Raw genomic sequence first — 20,284 nt, forward strand, 5'->3', positions numbered from 1 at the left:
GGATCTCACTACCAGGCTCCCAATCCACCTTTTGCCACTAACTAAAGGGATTCTGGAGCAAGTTTTTTTGTTTTGTTTTGTTTTACCTTACCTGGCCTCTATTTCCTCATCTGGAAATGTAAAATGTAAATGTAAAAGGGAGATAATAAAATGATCTACTTTAGAGAATAAATGGGAGGATTAAAGAAGAAAATCATATAAAGGACAGCATCTGGATAGTGCCAGCACTCAAGATTGTTAGCTCTTATCATGAGCTTACAATGATGTTGAGGACCCAGTGTGACCCTGGCTTTGAGGGGATAAACCAGCCCTTCCTCCTGCCCCAATCACCTAGTGCCCTTCTTGTCACCACAATGCCCCACTGGAGCTCCTCCTGGCCTGCTCATTTATACTGTACTGGACGAGTCACACTTTCCAAGGAGTCACCAAGAAATTCCAGCAAGTCATGCCCAGCCTGTCTCTGAGCACCCAACAGCTTTATTCAGAAAATGTGGTGGTCCAGACTCCGGGCCAATCCTTAGAGCTGGTTGAAAGGATCTAGGAAGATTCATTACAGATCAAATGTAAAGGCTAGATGCATTCTGAATCAATGTCTTCAAAGGAATATTTGGGGAATTTTGATGTTGGAATTTTTAAGTGTTGCAACGGATCCCTTCCAGTTTCCCAGGATGAGAAAATACAACTGCTCAGCCTGAGCTGTGCCTCTGGATTGAAGTCAGAAGACCCAGAAGGGACTTTTTGTCTGGTGTCTGCATTTTACAGATGGGAAACAGACTCAGAGAGGACCATATGGCAGGGTAGTTAGAAGCCAGGTTGGGAACTCAATTAGGGAGAATCTTTTGTAATTCCAAGAAATTCTTAACCCTGAAGATCAATCCATAAGCCCGGGTTCATGGACAGAGAAGCAGAGAGCTGGCCATCTTGGATGGCCCCAGACCTTGGCTAGAGCCAAAATAGCCAAATCCAGAAGTCAGTGTCAGATGCCTCTCTCTCCTTTTTTTTTCAGCCAGATGTTTGTCCTAGAAGTGATTTATTATTAATAATAATAATAATAGTAGCACCTAACATGTGTCCAGCCCTTTATTTTTTTCAAAGAGTTTCCCATGGGTCATCTCACTGGATACCCACAATTCCCCAAGATAGGATGACGGTTTTATTTTCCTCTCTTCACAGGTGAGGAACCTGTGGCTCAAAAGGTTTAAGTGACTTTCCCTAGGTGACAAAGTACCTTGAGGCCACACTAGAATGTAGAGATTTTGCTCTCTAGTCTGCTAATTAGAATAAAAATTTAGTTAAAAAAATTTTTTTTGAGTGTCTGTACCTGCTATGTGCTCTGCTGGGTGCTGGTGTCTGGGGAGCAGGTATTTCTTGGTCCCTTCAAGGTCCTTCTAGATAGACTAAGAATCAAATTGACATGAGACAGATTAACAGGAGAAAATGAATAGTGTACATATGGGGAGCCCACACAGACATGGAAATTCCAGAGCCAGCCAGGCAAAATGAGATCTAGATGCCATTCTGAGTTAAGGAGAAGGAGGTAGGGTTTTGGGATTTCAAAGAGAAAGAATGCAACTCACAGGCACATGAAAAAGAGTAAAGGTTTGATAAACAAATGTTTCCTAGGCCACTCACAAACAAGGGGACAAAGAGGACTTTGATCAAAGATGAGTTGGCTAGGTTCCTAACCGTCTACCACACCTAGTTCATAGGATAATGTAGTTGTTGATGATGATAGCTGTCTTCCTGGAACAGGTCCTTATTTAAAACTTTTTAGCTATCATAAATTAAAAAAAAAAAAAAAAAAGGGATCCCTGGGTGGCACAGCAGTTTAGCGCCTGCCTTTGGCCCAGGGCGCGATCCTGGAGACCAGGGATCGAATCTCACGTCGGGCTCCCGGTGCATGGAGCCTACTTCTGCCTATGTCTCTGCCTCTCTCTCTCTCTCTCTCTCTGTGACTATCATAAATTTAAAAAAAATAAATAAAAAAAATAAAACTTTTTAGGCATTTGCTGGGGAAAGGGGGTAAAGAGCTTTTTCTGGATCTGCAGGGTTTTGATTGCTTTTTAACTCAATATGGTCTTCATGCCAAAGTGGCCCATCTTGTCATGGCCTGCCTTTGGACTCTTCATTTCACAAGGATAACCTGATGTAGCTTCTGGACTGAGGAGCCAACAGTGTGGTGGGAGAGGCACATGTGTAGCAGATAATAAAAAGGGATGATGGCAAGGGAAATTTCTAGGGGGGTGGAAGTGTTTTGTATCTTGGTAGGATATAGGTTTATATGGGTGTTTGCATGTGCCAAAACTCATTATGCTTATGATTTGTGCGTTTCACTATAAATTTTACCTAAAAAATGTAGAAAATGAGAATGCTCTGGAAAGACTGTGTCTAGCTGGCCATTGGCAGGGCACAACCATTGGGAAGTGAGCCAGGGCAACTAGGTTTTCCGTAGATACAATTCCACTTTTCCTAGTGGGGCGTGGTTGAAAAGCTTTCCCATGGAGGCTGTAGACCCAGGTGGCCTAGTAGCCTTGATGCTCAGAGCACCTGGAGACTGCAGTGGAGGGAGGCAGGGATCGCTGTTTCAGGGGACAGATATTTCAACTGAGTCTGCAGGGTGAGCAGTTGACTAGAGGAGGGTGGACAGGGGGAGGGTCGTTTCTTTTTTTTTTTTTCTTTTTTAAAGATTTTATTTATTTATTCATGAGAGACACGGGGGTGGGGGGCAGGAGAAAGAGAGAGAGAGAGGCAGAGACACAGGCACAGGGAGAAGCAGGCTCCATGCAGGGAGCCGGACGTGGGACTCGATCCCGGGACTCCAGGATCATGCTCGATCCCGGGACTCCAGGATCATGCCCTGGGCCGAAGGCAGGCACTTAACCACTGAGCCATCCAGGGATCCCCCGGGAGGGTAGTTTCTAAGCGCTGCTCAGTGAAGTGTCATTGCCCAGCACAGTCTAGGTGGAAAGGGGTAGAACCAAGCTTTGAACTGCTTCCCTTATCCCAACCTGTGTTAGTAGGCCTCTGAGAAATTCAGGCTGGTTGGAAAATCTTTTTAAAAATATATTTTAAAATAATAATAATAATAAAATAATTTTTTTTTTTTTTTTTTTTTTTTTTTTTTTTTTTTTATAATAGGCACACAGTGAGAGAGAGAGAGAGAGAGGCAGAGACACAGGCAGAGGGAGAAGCTGGCTCCATGCACCGGGAGCCTGACGTGGGACTCGATCCCGGGTCTCCAGGATCGCGCCCTGGGCCAAAGGCAGGCGCCAAACCGCTGCGCCACCCAGGGATCCCAATAAAATAAATTTTATTGGGGCACTGGATGGTGCAGTAGGTTGAGCATCCAACTCTTGGTTTCAGCTCAGGTCATGATCTTGGTGTCCTGGGATCGAGCCCTAGAGCCTCAGGTTGGGCACCCTCAACATGGGGTCTGCTTGGGATTTTTTTCTCCCTCTCCCTCTGCCCCTCCCTCTGCTTGTGCTGTCTCTCTCTCTCTCTCTCTCTCAGATGAATAAATAAAATAAAATCCCTATTTACTAATTATCTGGGAGAGAGTGCACAAGAGTGGGGAGGGGCAGAAGGAGAGAATCTCAAGCAGACTCCCCTCTGAGCATGGAGTCCAACTGAGGACTCAATTCTGCGACCCATGAGATCATGACCCGAGCTGAAACCAAGAGTCAGACACTCAATTGACCGAGCCACCTCAGCTCCCTTAGTTGCAAGTTTTAAAGCTGCTTCCTGGCACCTGGGTGGCTCAGTGGTTGAGTGTCTGCCTTTGGCTCAGATGGCAATCCTGGGGTCCTAGGATTGAGTCCCACATCTGGCTCCCCATGGGGAGCCTGCTTCTCCCTCTGCTTATGTCTCTGCCTCTCTCAGTGTCTCTCATTAATGAATGAATGAAGAATAAATAAATAAATAAATAAATAAATAAATAAATAAATAATAAAAACAAGCTGCTTCCCAAGAAAGGAAAACAATGTCCTGTTACCACTGTGTCAGGAGGCCAGATCCATAGCCTGATCCCAATGCCTTTTGGCAGCTGATATCTTTTGGGGTTTGCCTGCCGCTCATGGCTCTCCACTCAGGATCCAAGGTGGAAGAGTGGCCCACGTGCCGCTTGACTCACTTTCTGGAGGGCCTGGCTGTCTGGGGCAGACACTGGCTGGCCTGTCTTCCTCTGAAATAGAGAGAAGGGGGAGGAGGTACTGCGGGCCTAGCCCGGGCTTTGAGGTCAGACCAGCCCTGGCTGGGATCCTGGTTCTGCTGCTGAACTGGCAGTGAGACCCTGGACAAGTCATCCCCTCTGAGCCTCCTTGACACTCGTCCGTCCATTAGAGGCAGAAGGTCTGACTGGGAAGCACCAGCACACAGGCACGGAGGGGACAGCCGCAGTTAGCGTGACTGCGGCCGCGGATCTATCCGTCGCCGGGGCTGTGGCCGGGGCAGTCTCCGGCGGAGTTCCCCGCGCGGCTTGGCAGGGGTTCGCCTCCCTAACGCCGCTTGGATTCTAGGTCCACGTGGGCGTCCGGGTGCCCCGGGGAGCGGCAGGGGCGGCGGGCGGCTCAGCAGCGCCCCCAGCCGGGCTCCGGCCCCCGGGCGCTCCCTCTGCCTGCCCTGGGCGCGGGGGGCCGCCGAGGCACCGCCCCGAGCTACCCCGCGAGGCGCACGCAGGCCGGCGGCGCTCTGGGGTCCCGGCGGCCGCGCCCGGCTCCCCCGTGGGCGTCGAGGGGCTCGGCGGGCCCGGGACGCCTCCTCGGGGAGCTACCTCCCCCTCCCCTCTTCCGGGCACGCCCGCTCGCCTTCGGTGTGGCCCCGCTTCCCGAAAGGAGGGGCGGGAAAGGGCGGGTCCTTGCTAAAGAAATGCTTTCTTTTACTCCATCTGTGAGTGTGAGTCTGGTTTAAAAAACAAAAAGAAAAACAAAGAACAAAACCCAAACCGAAAAGCAAGTTTTAGAGTCCGGTTGCCAGATAGGTTTTAGCGTGCTTTGAGTGCTAAGGCGCTCGGATTCCCCGGCTGAGTGACCTGCTCCTTTGTTTTGCTGTTAACTCAGGAAACTTTTTATTTTTGTGGTGATGGGGCCACGTTTCACCAAGCGAGGCTCAAATGTGGAGAACAGTGACTCCCATTCATCCTGTGTCCTGGGTAATGCAGAGTCCAGAATCTAAGAGTCCCCCCAGTTACCCCTGGGTATAGCCTTGCTAGGGTGGAAGTAAGGGGAGGGGGCAAGGGGCAGTGAGGTGTGGTATGATTTTCCATCCCCCTGCCAGCTACACCAAGCTTGAGGTTGGAGGGTGCAGGGGCATTAATTTCCTGAGGCAGCCGGCATGTGTGCTGGGGTTAACCTAGTAAACCCTCTTTGTTGGGAAGAAAAAGAAGTCTAGGTTTATCTATTTAGCATCTGTTTGCTAATTAGTTTTATGATCTCATTTAATCTTCGCCTTTCTCTTTCCGCTCATTTTACAGATTGGGCTTGGGGAGGCTCCAGATTAAACATAGCGAGTAAGTAGTCAAACTGTTCAGCTCTTCCCACTCTGCCAGATGATCTGTCCAGCCTCCGGTTCTCGTGGGGACAATGCTCTAGCTGGTACTACAACCCAGACTACGCTGCGCTTAAGTTTAAGCTCCAGCAGTTTAAGCATGGAGACACTCAGATGCCAGCTAGTCTGCATTCTCCAAAGAGAATTTACTACCTTGTTCTGGTCCAGAAATTTTAACATGTGGATTGACTTAGTTCTGCTGCCCAAATTGCTGCCTCCTGGGTGGGGCCGTAGACCAGACCTAGGCCAGGGCAGGCCTGTGTGCTGAACAGGCAGGCCAGAGTCCTGATGGAGGAGCCACACATGTGGTTAAGTAACTGGGGGGTGCCCACTTGCTCCTGGAGCACACACAAACTCTGCTTCATCCTTCTGCATGGATTCAGAAAGAAATAGAAGCTTCCCTTATACTGCCTCTGCCAGCCATTCATTCCTGGATGACCTTGAGTCTGGACACACAGGACTGTGGTCCAGACATTTGTGTTCTCAGGGCCTCAGCATCCTCTAGAAAGTGTGCAAGCAAGTTGGCCAGACTAGCTCTGGGGTCCTACAATGTGATGTAGGCGAGATGGCCCCCTGGATAAGCCAGAACCACTCTCTCTCTCTTTTTTTTTTTTTCTTTTTTTTTTGAAAGTAGGCTCTACACCCAATGTGGGGCTCAAACTCACAGCCCTAAGGTTATGAGTCACATGCTCTACCCACTGAGCCAGCCAGGCACCCGGAACCACCCTTCCTTCTACTGCTGACTCTCGGAGTGCCCAGTGCCAAGACTGTGTGTAAACATCTGGTGAACAAAAGAAGATGACCGAGGGTAGACTCGAGGCATTTGACATACAGGACACAGCGAAGAATGTGTCCCAGACCCCAGGCACTTCCTCCTTAGTGAGCTTTAAAAATCAATCAATCAATCAAATGTGTGCATCCAGGGCAAGGCGAAAGACAAGTCTGGGGGAGGAGGAAAAAGTCTCTGCGGAGGCAGTGACCGCTCCCAGGAAATGTGACTAAGCCAGCTGAGGCCGAGGAGGGCAGACGTGTCCCCCGGGGCTGGCGAGCGTGGTGGCCTTCGTGGGGCTCTCCTCGCGGGGCCCAGACTCCGCTAGGAGCCTAGCCCGCAGCCAGCAGCGGGGCGGGGCTGGGCCTCAGCCTCCCCGGGGGCGCTGCCCCTGCGGGCCCCCCGCCGCGCCCTCCTCCCTCCAGGCGGCCGCCCCTCACACTGTCCCCGAGCCGGAGGGGACCGGGCGGGCGGGCGGAGCCAGGGGCCGGGGGGCGGGGCAGCCCCACCTCGGGAAGCGAGAAGCTGGGTGCGGCGCGCCGAAAAGCAGAAGTGCGAGCCGGGAGAGCCGCGGAAAGGTGCGAGTGGCAGGGCGGCCCCCGGGACCCTCACGCGGGCAGGTGAGGGCTGGCTGCCAGCTCTGGAGACAGAGACCCACGCTTCTGGAGGCCGCTCTGTCCAGGACCGGTGTCCCCCAGCCCGCTGTCCTGGCAGCTTGGTGCCAGGCTCCAGGTACATTTACCGTCGGGCTGGAGCCCCAGGGTTGTGCCCAGGATCCTGATGAGCAATGCCTGGGTCCGGCGGTGTCCTGGCTGGCGGGAGAGGTGGTGCGGACCTCCTGACAGATTTGGGGATGCCCGTTCCTAAGACAGGGCCAGGTGACTGTAGACAGGTGGGCTGCAGTGTGGGGGGGAAGGGGACAGAGCATGGGAATTCAAACTGTAGCACAGCCCATTCTTCTGCAAATCCAACAAGACCTCAGCTCCGAGTATAGTCCTGGGCCTGGAGGGTAGGGGAAGGGGAGGAGGAGGGAGGTGACGGTGGAGGAGAGAAGGTGGGGAGCCCCACTTAGTGTCAGGGGAAAGAGGACTAGCCAGAGTCCCCAGGCCAGGGCTCAGGACCCAGCTCTCCCGACCCGGGGAATGCCCACATCCCAGGCTGGGAGGACTTGCTGTCATTTCTAGCGTCAACGTTCACCCCTCCACTCTTTCTTGGGGAGAGGGGGAGGGGCTGTTGCATTTCTCTAGGGGCCGGTGGACCGTGAAGTGAAGAGATCTAGAGTCAGAGTCTGAGGAGGGCAGAGAGAGCACTGGAGGGCAGGCAGGGGCAGTTGTCCTGACAGTTGTCAAGCTTTGCCTTAAAGGTATGCATCACAGGGACACCTCCCCCTGCCCCCAAGTCCCCCAGGGTGTCCTCAAAGGCAGGTTCCCTCCCAAGTCTGGGCCCTGGAATGGTCAGCACGGTGTGCATCCTCCCCCACCCTTGGCATCCTGACAGTCTCACTGGATTCCTCAACCTCTGCTTTCTGCCTCGGGGCTGCTACAACCTGTCCCAGCCTGTGAAATCCCACGCTCTCCCTCACGCTCTGGCTGCTCCAGGAATCATGGCCCCACAAAGTCCTGAGTATCCAACACACCCTCTGAGCACCTGCAGGGTGCCAGGCACAGGGTGGGGTTTGTAGTGGCAGAAAAGCTTCCCCTTCTTCCCTTCTAGTTTCTTTGGCTGGTCTATTAAATCGGTATACAACAGATTAGCAGGAGGAAAAACGGAAAGTTTAATAACACGGATACCTCCTGTATACTTGGGACAGATCCAGGAAAACTTGAAATGGTCAAAGCCATCACCTTAAATACCCTCTTAGGCTAAAGACAAAATATGTTGGGGGTCAGTTATGGGAGGTTACTAGGAAAAGCCTACTTACTGAACAAGGGTAAGGTTGTTATGCAGATTTAAGTGGCTGCTTTCTTCTTTGATAAGTTGCTGCAGTCACCCCCTCCTCCCTTCCTGATACAGTAAGGAGACACCCTGACAGTGGGAGACTTCCCTTATAAGTGTAAATGTCTCTTACAAAGGGCAACTTCTACTTGGTTTTCTGAATGTCACCAATGTCTGCTGCTTCTTAAAAATAGCCAATTTAGGGCACCTGGGTGGCTCAGTTGGTTAAGTGTCTGCCTTTGGCTCAGGTCATGACCCCAGGGTCCTGGAATTGAGTCCTGCATTGGGTTCCCTGCTCAGCGGGCAGTCTGCTTCTCCTTTCCCCTCTGCTGCTACTCCTGCTTGTGCTCTCTCTCTCAAATAAATAAACAAAATCCTTCTTAAAAAATAGCCGGTTTAAAATAATCAACATGCCAAAGTGGCTTATTTTGGGGTGGTATATTTTGCTCCCCTTCAGGTTCTAGCTAAGAGAGGCAAAATACACTCCCCGCCCAAAAGGCCTTTATAGTCTAGTAGGGCAGGTGGGCAGATCCGTAACTCAGTGGACTATGGCAGAGTGAGAAGAAACAAAGGTTTTAATGGAAGAGGTATGTATATATGGAGGCTGTCTTGTGAGGTGGTAAGTTCTCCATCACCAGAAGTATTCAAGAGGAGGATGCTGAGGGATGCTATAGAAGGAGTTCCTGAGCTGTGTGCAAACAGGCATACGTTGGGAGGCAGATGCAGAGCAGGATAAGATAAGCATTGAGGCTCCTTTTAACCCTGACTATCTGTGATTCTGTGACATTCCTCACTTAGGGAAAGTTTGTCTGTGGCCCCACTGCTTTGTGATGGCTCCTTACTTCTCTCTCCAGTTAGACCATGAGACATGGGTTATTCTTTCTCATTTCTGTGCCTGCACCATTGCTCTGCCCAGTGCCAAGCTCCCAGTGTAGACTTTGTATGGAATTGCATAGACCCTGGTGTGGGCTGCTTGAGGAATGCAGGAGTGTCAAGCAAGTCTGCTGCTCTGACTGAGACATGAAGCTGTCAGGTCATGCAAGTAGAGACTGACGCCTGTGCTCCCAAGTGAGAGGGCTGGGGGAACTCCCAGAGAAGTCTGAGGCTACCGAATGTCCTGGAAGTCTCCGTGGACAGCTGAGGTGGTATGGGTTGGTATGCATACTGGGAAAGCTCAAGTTGCTGTGGGTTTGGGCAGAACAGCTGGATGGGAGAGGTGTCAGGTGGCCTCTTACCTGTGAGAGCCTGGAGCAGAAGGCCAACGGGCAGAGATCTGATGGGACAGCATGAATTTCGGCCCTGACCTGAGCTTTAGAGTCACCTGGGACTTCTCAAACATGCTATCCAGGCCTCACCCCAGAGACTCTGATTTTAACTGTTCTAGTATGTGTCCTGGACATTGGGATTTTTTTGAGCTTGATGATTCTAATGTACAAGCAGGTGCGAGATGCCGTTCTGGACAGTTAACTGGCAGCACAGAATTGCATGGAACATGTGTTAAAAATGCAGATGCACAGGCCCCACTCCACACTCTAATCAGAATCTCCAGGCCTTGGGCTGGGACATCTGTGTTTTTATAAGATTCCAAGGTAATTTTAACAGGCAGCTGGGGTGTTGAAGAAGCAGGTGGCCAAACCCCTTTCATCTAAACCCTGCAGTGGCTCTTGGAGGCCTGTGGTCTCGAGGGTTGGCTGCTGGCTTCTGAGTTATGGCCCAAGCTTACAGATCAGTAACACAAAAGGAAAAATAGTGAAGCTAACAATTGACCCTCTTGTTCACAGCATCTCTTCCTGCTGGCTTGGGCGTGGGGCAGTCGCCCACTACTTCAAACCTGAGTCACAGGCTGAGTAGCCTGTGGTGGGGGATGTGGGCAAGCATGTGACCTTCTGTGGAATAGAGGAACGTTAAAGTTTCCCTCCCCCAACCTTCCCCCTCACCACCTCCTGCTTTAGGAAAAAGTGGTTTCAAAAAATGCCTTCAGCTATGCTGTGAGTTAGGAATGGAAAAGAAGTCATGATTCACGTGGTATTTCACATCCATTACCGCTGCTCCTATTTATCCCTCTGTTTTCTACTCAGACCCAACACCCTCTGCTCTCCTGCCCATCCCCTAAAGATTGGCCCTTCCTGCTTCCTCAAGCCCCAAGAAGCTCCCCATGGCACCAGTTTTCATCTTCACCCTGAAATTCCCCGGGTCCTTACTCTGTGTCACAGATGCTCACCTTACAAAAATGCTGTTCACCTGCACAGGCTGAATTGTGTTACATTGCTTGCTAGTGTGGGCTATGTATTTGATGCCCCCCCCCCCAAAAAAAAAAAGAAAAAAAGAAAGAAAGAAACTGTGTAGTAATCAGAACCTAGGAAAGAGACAGTGAATGAAAAATAATATATATATATTTAAAATACTTGCCTTTACTATTTTTCCCCTGAGTAACTTGTCCAAAAAAGATTGCTCTCACTGACCTATAGAATAATATGATATTTGAGGTTTGGGGAGGAAAAATTTCCTCTGTCCCTCAAAGTCCTTCTAGCTGGGGTAATAATCAAATTGACAGGAGACAGATTAACAAGAGAAAAATTAAATGTAATAGCATACATATGGAGAATCCACATCGACATGGGAATTCCAAAGATGGTGAAGCAACAAGACTCTTAAAGGAGCTAAGGAGAGGGGTGAGATAAATAAATAAATAAATAAATAAATAAATAATCTTGAAAAGAGAGTTTTATTTGAGCCCAAGTTAGGACAGCTGCCACAAGAAATACGCTCTTCACAGGGAAGAAGGTGCTCCAGAGAATAAACAGTTTTTACAGGGTTATCTACTTTTCTACATCTTGCAGAAGCTCCAGAGATTATAGATTAGCATATAAGTAAGAACCATGAAGTTTTTTTAAAAGATCTTATTTACTCATGAGAGATACAGAGAGAGAGGCAGAGACATAGGCAGCGGGAGAAGCAGGCTCCCTGCAGGGAGCCCAATGTGGGACTCAATCCCAGGACCCCGGGATCACCCCCTGAGCGGAAGGCAGATGCTCAACCACTGAGCCACCCAGGCGTCCCAAGAACCATGAATTTTAATGTCAAGGAATGCAGGAAGTGGGAACATTGGTCAGTATTTTAAGAACAAGATGATTTCCTTCAGGCTACTCGTTTTCAAGGCAGGTGTACAACGTATGTTTACATATGCGGGACATAAATCAGGCTTTTGGTTTAAACAAAATTTATTTACAGTCTTGCCAACTTAGAAAGAAATCTAAAATGGCTTCCTTTTAGAGAGGTGTTCTTTTTCATGTGTATATAATATGTTAATAAGGTGGGTCACATTGATTTTTGGATGTTAAACTAACTGCATTTTTGGGATAAATGTCATTTAGTCATGGCATTTTATCTTTTTTGTATATTATTGAGTTCCATATGCTAAAATTTTTTTTAATAAATTAATTTTTATTGGTGTTCAATTTACCAACATACAGAATAACACCCAGTGCTCATCCCGTCAAGTGCCCCCCTCAGTGCCCATCACCCACTCACCCCCACCCCCCGCCCTCCTCCCCTTCCACCACCCCTAGTTCGTTTCCCAGAGTTAGGAGTCTTTACGTTCTGTCTCCCTTTCTGATATTTCCTACACATTTCTTCTCCTTTCCCTTATATTCCCTTTCACTATTATTTATATTCCCCACATATGCTAAAATTTTGATAATATTTTTGTGTCTATGTTCATGAGGGATGTTGGTCTCATTTTCTTTTTTCTTTTTTTTTTTAGATTTTATTTATTTATTTGAGAGAATAAGAGAGAGGGAGCATGGGGAATAGGGGCAATAGGAGGGGGAGAGACAGAATCCCAAGCAGACTCCCATCTTTAGGCTCAATCGCACAATTCTGAGATTCTGACCTGAGCCAAAATCAAGAGTCACACATTCAACCAACTGAGCCACCCAAGCACACACTAATTTTCTTTTTTATAATATATTTATCTGGTTTGTTACATCAGGATAATGCTGGTGGCATAGAATGAATTGGGAAGTATTCTCTCCTATTTTCTGGAAAAGTTTGCATAGAATTGGTATTATGTCTTTCTTAAATTTTTGGTAGAATATACCATGACTGGAGGATGCCTCAGTGGCTCAGTCAGTTGAGCATCCAACTCTTCATTTCAGCTCAGGTCATGATCTCAGGGTCCTGGGATCAAGCCCCAGATGGGACTCCCTGCTCAGTGGGGGGAGTCTGCTTCTCCCCCACCTCTGCACCTACCTCTCCCCCTCCTGCCTTATGCTTTCTCTTTCTCTCTTAAATAAATAAATAAATAAATAAATAGTCTTAAAAAAAGAATGTACCATGACTTGGAATTGGAGGGGGCAGGGTTGGTTTATGTATAAATTCAGTTTCTTTAATAGATTTGAGAATTATTTAGGTAATCTATTTTTCTTGAGTGAACTTTCATAATCTGTATCCTTCAAGGAAATTGCCCATTTCATATATGTTGTGGAATATATTGGCATAAGTATTTTAATAGTCTCTTTATCCTTTTAATATTTGTAGAATCTGTAGTGAATCATCTTTCTGAATTACAAATTTGTGTCTTTTCTTTTTCCTAATCAGTTTGTCTAAAGGTTCATCAATTTTATTGATTTTCTTTTCAAAAACCAGCTTCATTGATTTTTCTCTCTGTATATATATTTTTATTTCTATTCATTTCTTTTATTTATTTATTTATTTTTATTTATTTTATTTTTTTATTTCTATTCATTTCTGCTCTTATTTTTATTATTTCTTTTCTTCTGATTATTTTGGATTTAATCTGCTTTTCCTTCTTTGGTGTGTTTGTGGTAGAAACTTAAGTTATTGATTTTCGGCTTTTCTAATATAGGCAGTTATTGCTTAAAGAGCTGTATGTCAGCCTTGTGCAATGCCCAGTGTTAAGGGTCTGGAAGCAGAAGAGAGGTATGGCTGAGAGGTCACAGCAAGGGGAAGACCCTGGCCCAGGAGTCAGAAACCTAGTTTTCACTAGCCACTCACAAGCTTTGTGACTTTGGACTTAGACTTTCTGTGCCTCAGTTTCTTTGCATAATGGAGCCAGGGTGATCTTGGGCTCTTGGAGGTGAGGTAGTTAATGAAGATGATAGCATTTGACACCCGGAAGGGCCTCCCCAGGCCAATGTGAAGGGTGGTTGTCATAACATTTGTAATCATGGTGGCTTCTTATGTCTTTCCAGAACCGGAAACAGCATGTACACCTCCCTCCCCCAGGGGTAAGCTGTGTGCCCCCCCTTTCATCCCTCCCCTTCTTCACCCCCAGGGCTGCCCCCCTCACCCCTTCCCTCATCCCCAGGCCACCCTCCCCCGCCCGCCCGGTCTGCCCAGGGGTCTGCTGGGGTCCACTCCTCATGGGCCCGGGCCGCCACCGCCAACCCTCTTCCCTCCGGCAGTGGCTCCCCGTTCCCAGGCTCGGTGCAGGATCCCGGCCTGCATGTGTGGCGGGTGGAGAAGCTGAAGCCAGTGCCGGTAGCACGTGAGAACCAGGGCGTCTTCTTCTCCGGGGACTCCTACCTAGTGCTGCACAATGGTCCGGAGGAGCTCTCCCACCTGCACCTCTGGATAGGTAAGGAGGCTGGGGGGCGAGTTGGGGGCGTGGCCCAGGCGGGGGGCGGGGTCTCAGGGGCCGGCGCCTCCCCCGCAGGCCAGCAGTCGTCCCGGGATGAGCAGGGGGCCTGCGCCGTGCTGGCCGTGCACCTCAACACGCTGCTTGGGGAGCGGCCGGTGCAGCACCGCGAGGTGCAGGGCAACGAGTCCGACCTCTTCATGAGCTACTTCCCGCGTGGCCTCAAGTACCAGGTCAGAGCCCACCTCCCAGCGCCCCCCCACACCCGCGGCTGCTCTCCCCGCCGCTCGTCCTTCCGCCAGTTCTCACCCTGCGAAGGGCGCAGGCGCCCTCGGGCCTGCCCCCCCCCCCCATCTTTCTGCCCATCTCCTGCCGGGACAGGGTAGGGAGGGCCACGGGGGTGGGGGGCCGTCACCCACTCAGGTGGGCGTCTGGGCTGCAGGAAGGTGGAGTGGAGTCAGCATTTCACAAGACCTCCCCAGGGGCCACCGCGGCCCCCATCAAGAAGCTGTACCAGGTGAAGGGGAAGAAGAACATCCGCGCCACGGAGCGGGCGCTGAGCTGGGACAGCTTCAACACCGGGGACTGCTTCATCCTGGACCTGGGCCCGGTGAGTCGCAGGCCCTTTAAGCCGGCAGGGACCGGGAGGCCGGCGAGGGGCAAGAGGCCACTCCAGCCATTAGAAGACATCGCCTGTCCCGAAAGCAGAAGCCCCTCCGCCACCCAGGCCCCGCGGCTTACTCTCTCCTCTCCCAGCCTGTAGCTCTGGCCAGCCGCCCGCCCTGCCGTGAATTTGTCCGCTGGGCCGTTCACGCGGGGTCTCTGATGCCCACTCGGAGTCGGCTGGGGAACCACAAGGCCCGTTGCTGTGTGGCACGGTGGCATGTGATGAGGACTGTCAGGCAGGGCCTGTGCCAGGGGCTTGGGGCAGGCAGGGGTCCCTCTAGCGGGAGCTGAAGCCAGTCCCAGGAAGGTGCCTGGGGGCGGGGATGATGCTTTAACAGCCCGTGGGCAGGTGAGCTGGAGCAGGTGAGCTGGGGCAGCGGAAGGGGGTGAGGTGCAGACACACATGCTGACGGCAGGGAAGGGACTGGCTTGATGGATCCCTGGGTGTGGACAGGAGCGGAGGGAACCGAAAGGGTTCTGGAGCCTGAGACCTAGGTCTGGAGACTGGTCGAGGAGTCTGGATTGCATCTGGTGCTGAAGGTTCCAGGCAGGAAACCAACCCAGAGCAGTTTATTTTTTTAATTTTTAATTTTTAAATATTTTATTTATTTATTAATGAGAGACACAGAGAGAGGGGGTGTGCAGAGACACAGGCAGAGGGAGAAGCAGGCTCCATGCAGGGGGCCCGATGTGGGACTCTCCCGGGATTCCAGGATCACGCCCGGAGCGGAAGGCAGACGCTCAACCGCTGAGCCACCTGGGCGTCCCCAGGAGCAGTTTAGAAGGAGGGCTAGCAGCAGGGAGCTGGAGACAGGTGACGAGCTCAGCAGGGGGCGAGTACCCGTGTGAGATACGGGGCACCAGGATGGCATTCGCCCAGTCACTCATTCATTCATTATTTAATATGTGCCTAAAGGGATCCCTGGGTGGCGCAGCGGTTTGGCGCCTGCCTTTGGCCCAGGGCGCGATCCTGGAGACCCGGGATCGAATCCCACATCGGGCTCCCGGTGCTTGGAGCCTGCTTCTCCCTCTGCCTGTGTCTCTGCCTCTCTCTCTCTCTCCGTGTGACTATCATGAATAAATAAATTAAAAAAAAATAATATGTGCCTAAATTTGTGCCATCTCTGTTTTAGTACTGGGCACGCAGCTGTGAACAAAGCAAAGCAAAACACAACCCTCATGCCCTAATGAAACTTTCTAGTCAGGGGACATAAATTACAAACCAGATAAAGACCTTTAAGTCTATTTGGATAAAGCCATGTGGAGAAACAAAGCAGGAGGTGGATGGGGCTGGCCAGAGAAACACTTGCAAAGATTGCTGTGTTGTCTTAGATGGTCTTGCCTCCTGGGGCAGTTCTTCAGGAACACCCCCACCCCACACCCCCATCACACACATATACAGTCAACAAGCTGGATGCAGGGATCTGAGCCTCCCCACTTCCCTCCAGAACATCTTCACCTGGTGTGGTGGAAAGTCCAACATCCTGGAGCGCAACAAGGCACGGGACCTGGCCCTGGCCATCCGGGACAGTGAGCGACAGGGCAAGGCCCAAGTGGAGATTGTCACTGACGGGGAAGAACCTGCAGAGATGATCCAGGTTGGGGGATATTGGGATGGGCAGCCGGGAGAAGCTGGGGGAGGGGTTGAGGGTGGTCAGATGAGGGTGGCAGGGATGGGGGTGGGTGGTCTGTGTACAGCTTAGGGCTGTGAGCTAAGGATGCTGTGGGCTATGATCATAAGGGATCATAGGATGCCTTCGTGTGATTCAGAGTAAAGTTGCCTTTTGGGCAGATGGACCAGTGGCCTGGCAGGTGGACTGGGCTGGACCCAGTTCTCACCCCCTTGTGCGGGACACAATTTACCTCCCTCAGATATGATAGCCTTGGGCATGATGGCTTGGGAAGGTCTGGGACAGGTGCCCAGGAATGCCTGGAAACCTGGCCTGCCCTGGCCCCTCTAGGTCCTGGGCCCCAAGCCTGCTCTGAAGGAGGGCAACCCTGAGGAAGACCTCACAGCGGACCGGACAAACGCCCAGGCCGCGGCTCTGTATAAGGTAGGTGCTCCGGGCCTGCCCTGGGTCCAGGCAGGGGTGCTTTAGGGACAGGATAAAGCCCAGGGAAGATTGGGTGGGGCAGCACAGTGGTTTATCCAGGGCTCCAAGTGAGGGGAGGATGGGAAATGGATGGATGTTTGGCCCCCTGAGGAGATACTGACACTTCACTTCCAGCCCATTCTTGGAGAAGGAGATATGAAGCTGATGCTGAGCTTTACTTTTTTGGATTCTTTGCATTTATTTGTGACTTGGAATCTACTTAATTTCTGCAGTGGTTCCAGTCTCCTCTCTGCTCCTTGGGCTGGGGCCGTGAGCGGGGGCCGTGGGGGCCATGGCATATGGGCAGAGGTTAGGGCTGTGTGTTGGGGGCAGGGGGTGGGATCTGGCACTGCCCATCCTCCCCCAGGTCTCCGATGCCACTGGACAGATGAACCTGACCAAGGTGGCCGACTCCAGTCCCTTTGCCCTTGAGCTGCTGCTGTCTGATGACTGCTTCGTGCTGGACAATGGGCTCTGTGGCAAGATCTACATTTGGAAAGGTACGCGGGGGTTTCTCCATTCTAGCCTGAGGCCCCTGCAGCTGCTCTGACCTGGGCACACTTCCCACTAGAGGGCTCAGCCTGCCTGACTGCTTTCAAAAACAGCCTCAGGGAGCTGCTGAGCAGTTTCTCTTTGCTGTTCCCACCCCCTAAATTCCAGGCAAAGGTTCTGAAATGTCAGCAAGCCTTAGAATCACCAGAGGGCCTGTTAGAACAGAAGGCTGGACACCCCCTCCACCCGGCCCCCAGCCAAAGATTTTGCATATCTAATTGGTTCAAGCCTTGATGCTGGCCCAGGATTACCGTCAAGCATTGCTGTCCTAGAGCACTCCTAGCCTTCTGGGCTGCTGGGACCCCAATCTTGCTATTCTACCTTGGGGTGTGACAGAGCAATTTTACATAAATTAAATCTCACTTTGTGTCCTCAGTAAAGAACTAGTAGAACTTGTTTTTCCAAGAAATTGTACTGGCTGGAGATAGAAACACTGTCATGTATAAGCTTGTTCTCTTGGTTTAACTCCAAAAATGTTGAAACAAAGCTCTGAGTCTCTGACTGGCCCCGGGAACCTCCTTACTTCTCCATGCCTGTCTTTTCTCCAGCATGTCTTACCTTCCTGACCGGATTATAAACTTCCCAAAAGCAGGAACCATATCATCTCTGGTGTCTTGATGAAATAGCATTTTGCTCAATAAATATTTGTGGGGGCAACCAAAGCCAAGAGAAACCCGCAGCCCTAGCCTGGCCAGGAAGATGGGGAAGGATTGGGCATTCTCAGGATAGTGGCTACTGGCCAGGAGTACTCTAGGCTCAGGGAAGGGCCAGAGCAGCAGGCAGCGTGGAGCCTTCTAGGAGTTGGGGTGAGGGCAATCGGAAATTGCGCACTGGGGCTGCCCTTCCCTTCCTGCCAGAGTATCTTTCCCATGAACCATTTCCAAGCTTGAGGGGTTCCCGGATGCCCACGGAAGGGAATTTAACCCCAAGCAAAGAACCGAACCATTTTTGAAAGAGAAACCAGAGGGGAAAAAAATTGGGAGCCAGGAAGAGAAGGCTCTTGCTTTAAACTGAGCACATCTTGCACGAAAGAGATTGCCCACAGGAGGGGAAGGATAACTTATGGTCTTCCTTTTTACAGGCTCTTAGGTGGCAGACCTGATGGCAGAGCCATAAGGCCAGTTTCAGCTGTTGGGCATTATGGGAGTAAGATGATGATAAATCACACCCTTTTGTCCCGTTTAGTGTTACACAAAAGGCTTGATACTTGTTGATACTTGTCAACAGCACAGTTGACAGACTCCAGAGGCGAGGTGTCCCGGGTGGGACTCTAGATTTAGAGTCTCAGGCCACAGAGAATGTTAGTTCTGAATATCCGTGGGGCCCTGGTCGGAGCAGAAGGTTTTGATTAGAGCAGATAGGAGGAACAGTTTTCATCCCACTTGGGGCTGCCGGGTTGGGAGAAGTCTCAAGGGGCTGACCTCACACCTCCAAACAGCTCCTCAGCATCTTAGCACCTCCTGGTCCAGCTATTCTATGGAATCCCACCTTAAGTTCCCTTGAGAAAATGGGATGTGGGCTAGAGAGGGTCCCTGCTTTTAAAAAATCAATCAATCAATCAATCAATCAATCAATCCCCTTCCTATTGATCCAGGGCGAAAAGCTAACGAGAAGGAGCGGCAGGCGGCTCTCCAAGTGGCCGAGGACTTCATCTCCCGCATGCGCTATGCCCCCAACACTCAGGTGAGGAGCCGCCTTGTGTCGTACCCCCCCCCCCCCCCCCCCCCGCTCGCCGGGGTCTCTTCCTGTGGCCTCTTGCCCCACAGACTGGACAAGAAGGGCAGGAAACCCTTGGGCACAGTCAGGAACTGTCAGGCCTCCCTACTGGCCCCCTCCAGTGGGAAAGCCCTTTTTAATCCTTCAACATTTAAAAGTACATGGTGTTTTCTTTTGCTTAAAAAGAAAATTTAGGGGGATCCCTGGGTGGCTTAGCAGTTTAGCGCCTGCCTTCGGCCCAGGGCGTGATCCTGGAGTCCTGGGATCGAGTCCCACGTCAGGCTCCCTGCATGGAGCCTGCTTCTCCCTGTGCCTGTGTCTCTGCCTCTCTCTCTCTCTTATGAATAAATAAATAAAATCTTAAAAACAATTTTTTAGAAAGAGCTCTCAAGTACGAGATGGGGGAGGGGCAGGGGGAGGAGGAGAGCAGCAGACTCCTCCGTGCTGAGCACAGGGCTTGATCTTAAGACCCTGAGGTCATGACCCGAGCTGAAACCAAGAGTGGATGCTCAACTGACTGAGCCACCCAGGGGCCCCAAAAGTACATGGTGTTTGCTAAGAGGATGTTGGGCATCTCTCCTCTGGCAGCCCGAGGGTGGAACCTTGAGGGCCAGACTTCTCCCTCTTTCTGCCCTGCAGGTGGAGATTCTGCCCCAGGGGCGCGAGAGCCCCATCTTCAAGCAATTCTTCAAGGACTGGAAATGAGGGTGGGCGCCTCCCTGCCCCCCACCTCCTGCCGGCTTTCTCCTCTGGCTGCCTGGCCAGTGCTGAGGTGCCCCCGAGGCTGTTGAATAAAGGAGACAAGTGCTTTCCCAACTCTCTGCCCCGCTGCCTGCCCTGAGCTAGTCCTCGCTCCCCCACTACCCACCTGAGCTCATCCACGTGCTGGGGCAGAGGAGGGCCCAGGGACAACCGCCTGCTCCGCTCTGGGGCTGAAGCTGACGTTGCAGGATGGAGGCAGCCGGGCCGGGAGGTCCCAGAGGGCTGGCAGGTACTGCTGTGGACCCGCTGGGGAGGAGGCACAGCACCAGGCCTCAGGATGGCTTTAGCCGGGGCTTCAGTTCACACGCTGGCTCCCGAATGACATGCTTGCCGTCCAAGAGGACAACTTCTCACTCCTGTACACAAGTCTGGCTTGTCACCTCCTAGGCACACTGCATCATGTTGGGCTGATGAGCATGGGGCCACTGTAGGGCTGGGGGAAAGCCCCAGACTAGTGTTGAGAGTCACGAATTCTGGCTCTGATTTTACCCTGCCTCCGTGTCAGGCTGGGCAAGTTGCCTTTCCTTGTCTAGGCCTTAGTTTGTTGTCTCGTATAATGGGGTGTGGCTGGAGTATCAGAGAGGCCAGGTAGCTAAATAGGAGAACGGAGTAGCCCCCAGCGCTCCCACCTGGAGTGCAGGATCCAGGGGC

General features: G+C 51.3%; 1 protein-coding gene across 4 annotated transcripts; it reads left to right on the forward strand.

The window, feature by feature from the left end:
• The first annotated feature begins 6,557 nt into the window (after positions 1 to 6,557).
• On the forward strand, positions 6,558 to 19,687 carry CAPG (capping actin protein, gelsolin like). 4 transcript variants are annotated; one of them, XM_049096205.1, is made up of 10 exons: positions 6,558 to 6,930; positions 13,459 to 13,494; positions 13,672 to 13,844; positions 13,923 to 14,077; positions 14,287 to 14,454; positions 15,959 to 16,108; positions 16,472 to 16,564; positions 16,971 to 17,103; positions 18,750 to 18,838; positions 19,511 to 19,687. In XM_049096205.1, exons 2-10 carry the CDS (start codon positions 13,472 to 13,474, stop codon positions 19,574 to 19,576), a joined length of 1,050 nt encoding a protein of 349 aa, XP_048952162.1. In that variant the 5' UTR covers positions 6,558 to 6,930; positions 13,459 to 13,471; the 3' UTR covers positions 19,577 to 19,687. The 4 variants fall into 4 exon arrangements, with proteins under 4 accessions (XP_048952162.1, XP_025309566.1, XP_025309567.1 ...); XM_025453781.3 differs by having other exon boundaries at positions 6,558 to 6,888; XM_025453779.3 differs by having other exon boundaries at positions 6,559 to 7,042.
• Positions 19,688 to 20,284: the final 597 nt, after the last annotated feature.

Source organism: Canis lupus, chromosome 17 (genome assembly GCF_003254725.2).
Source record: "Canis lupus dingo isolate Sandy chromosome 17, ASM325472v2, whole genome shotgun sequence".
Classification (NCBI taxonomy): Eukaryota; Metazoa; Chordata; class Mammalia; order Carnivora; family Canidae; genus Canis; species Canis lupus.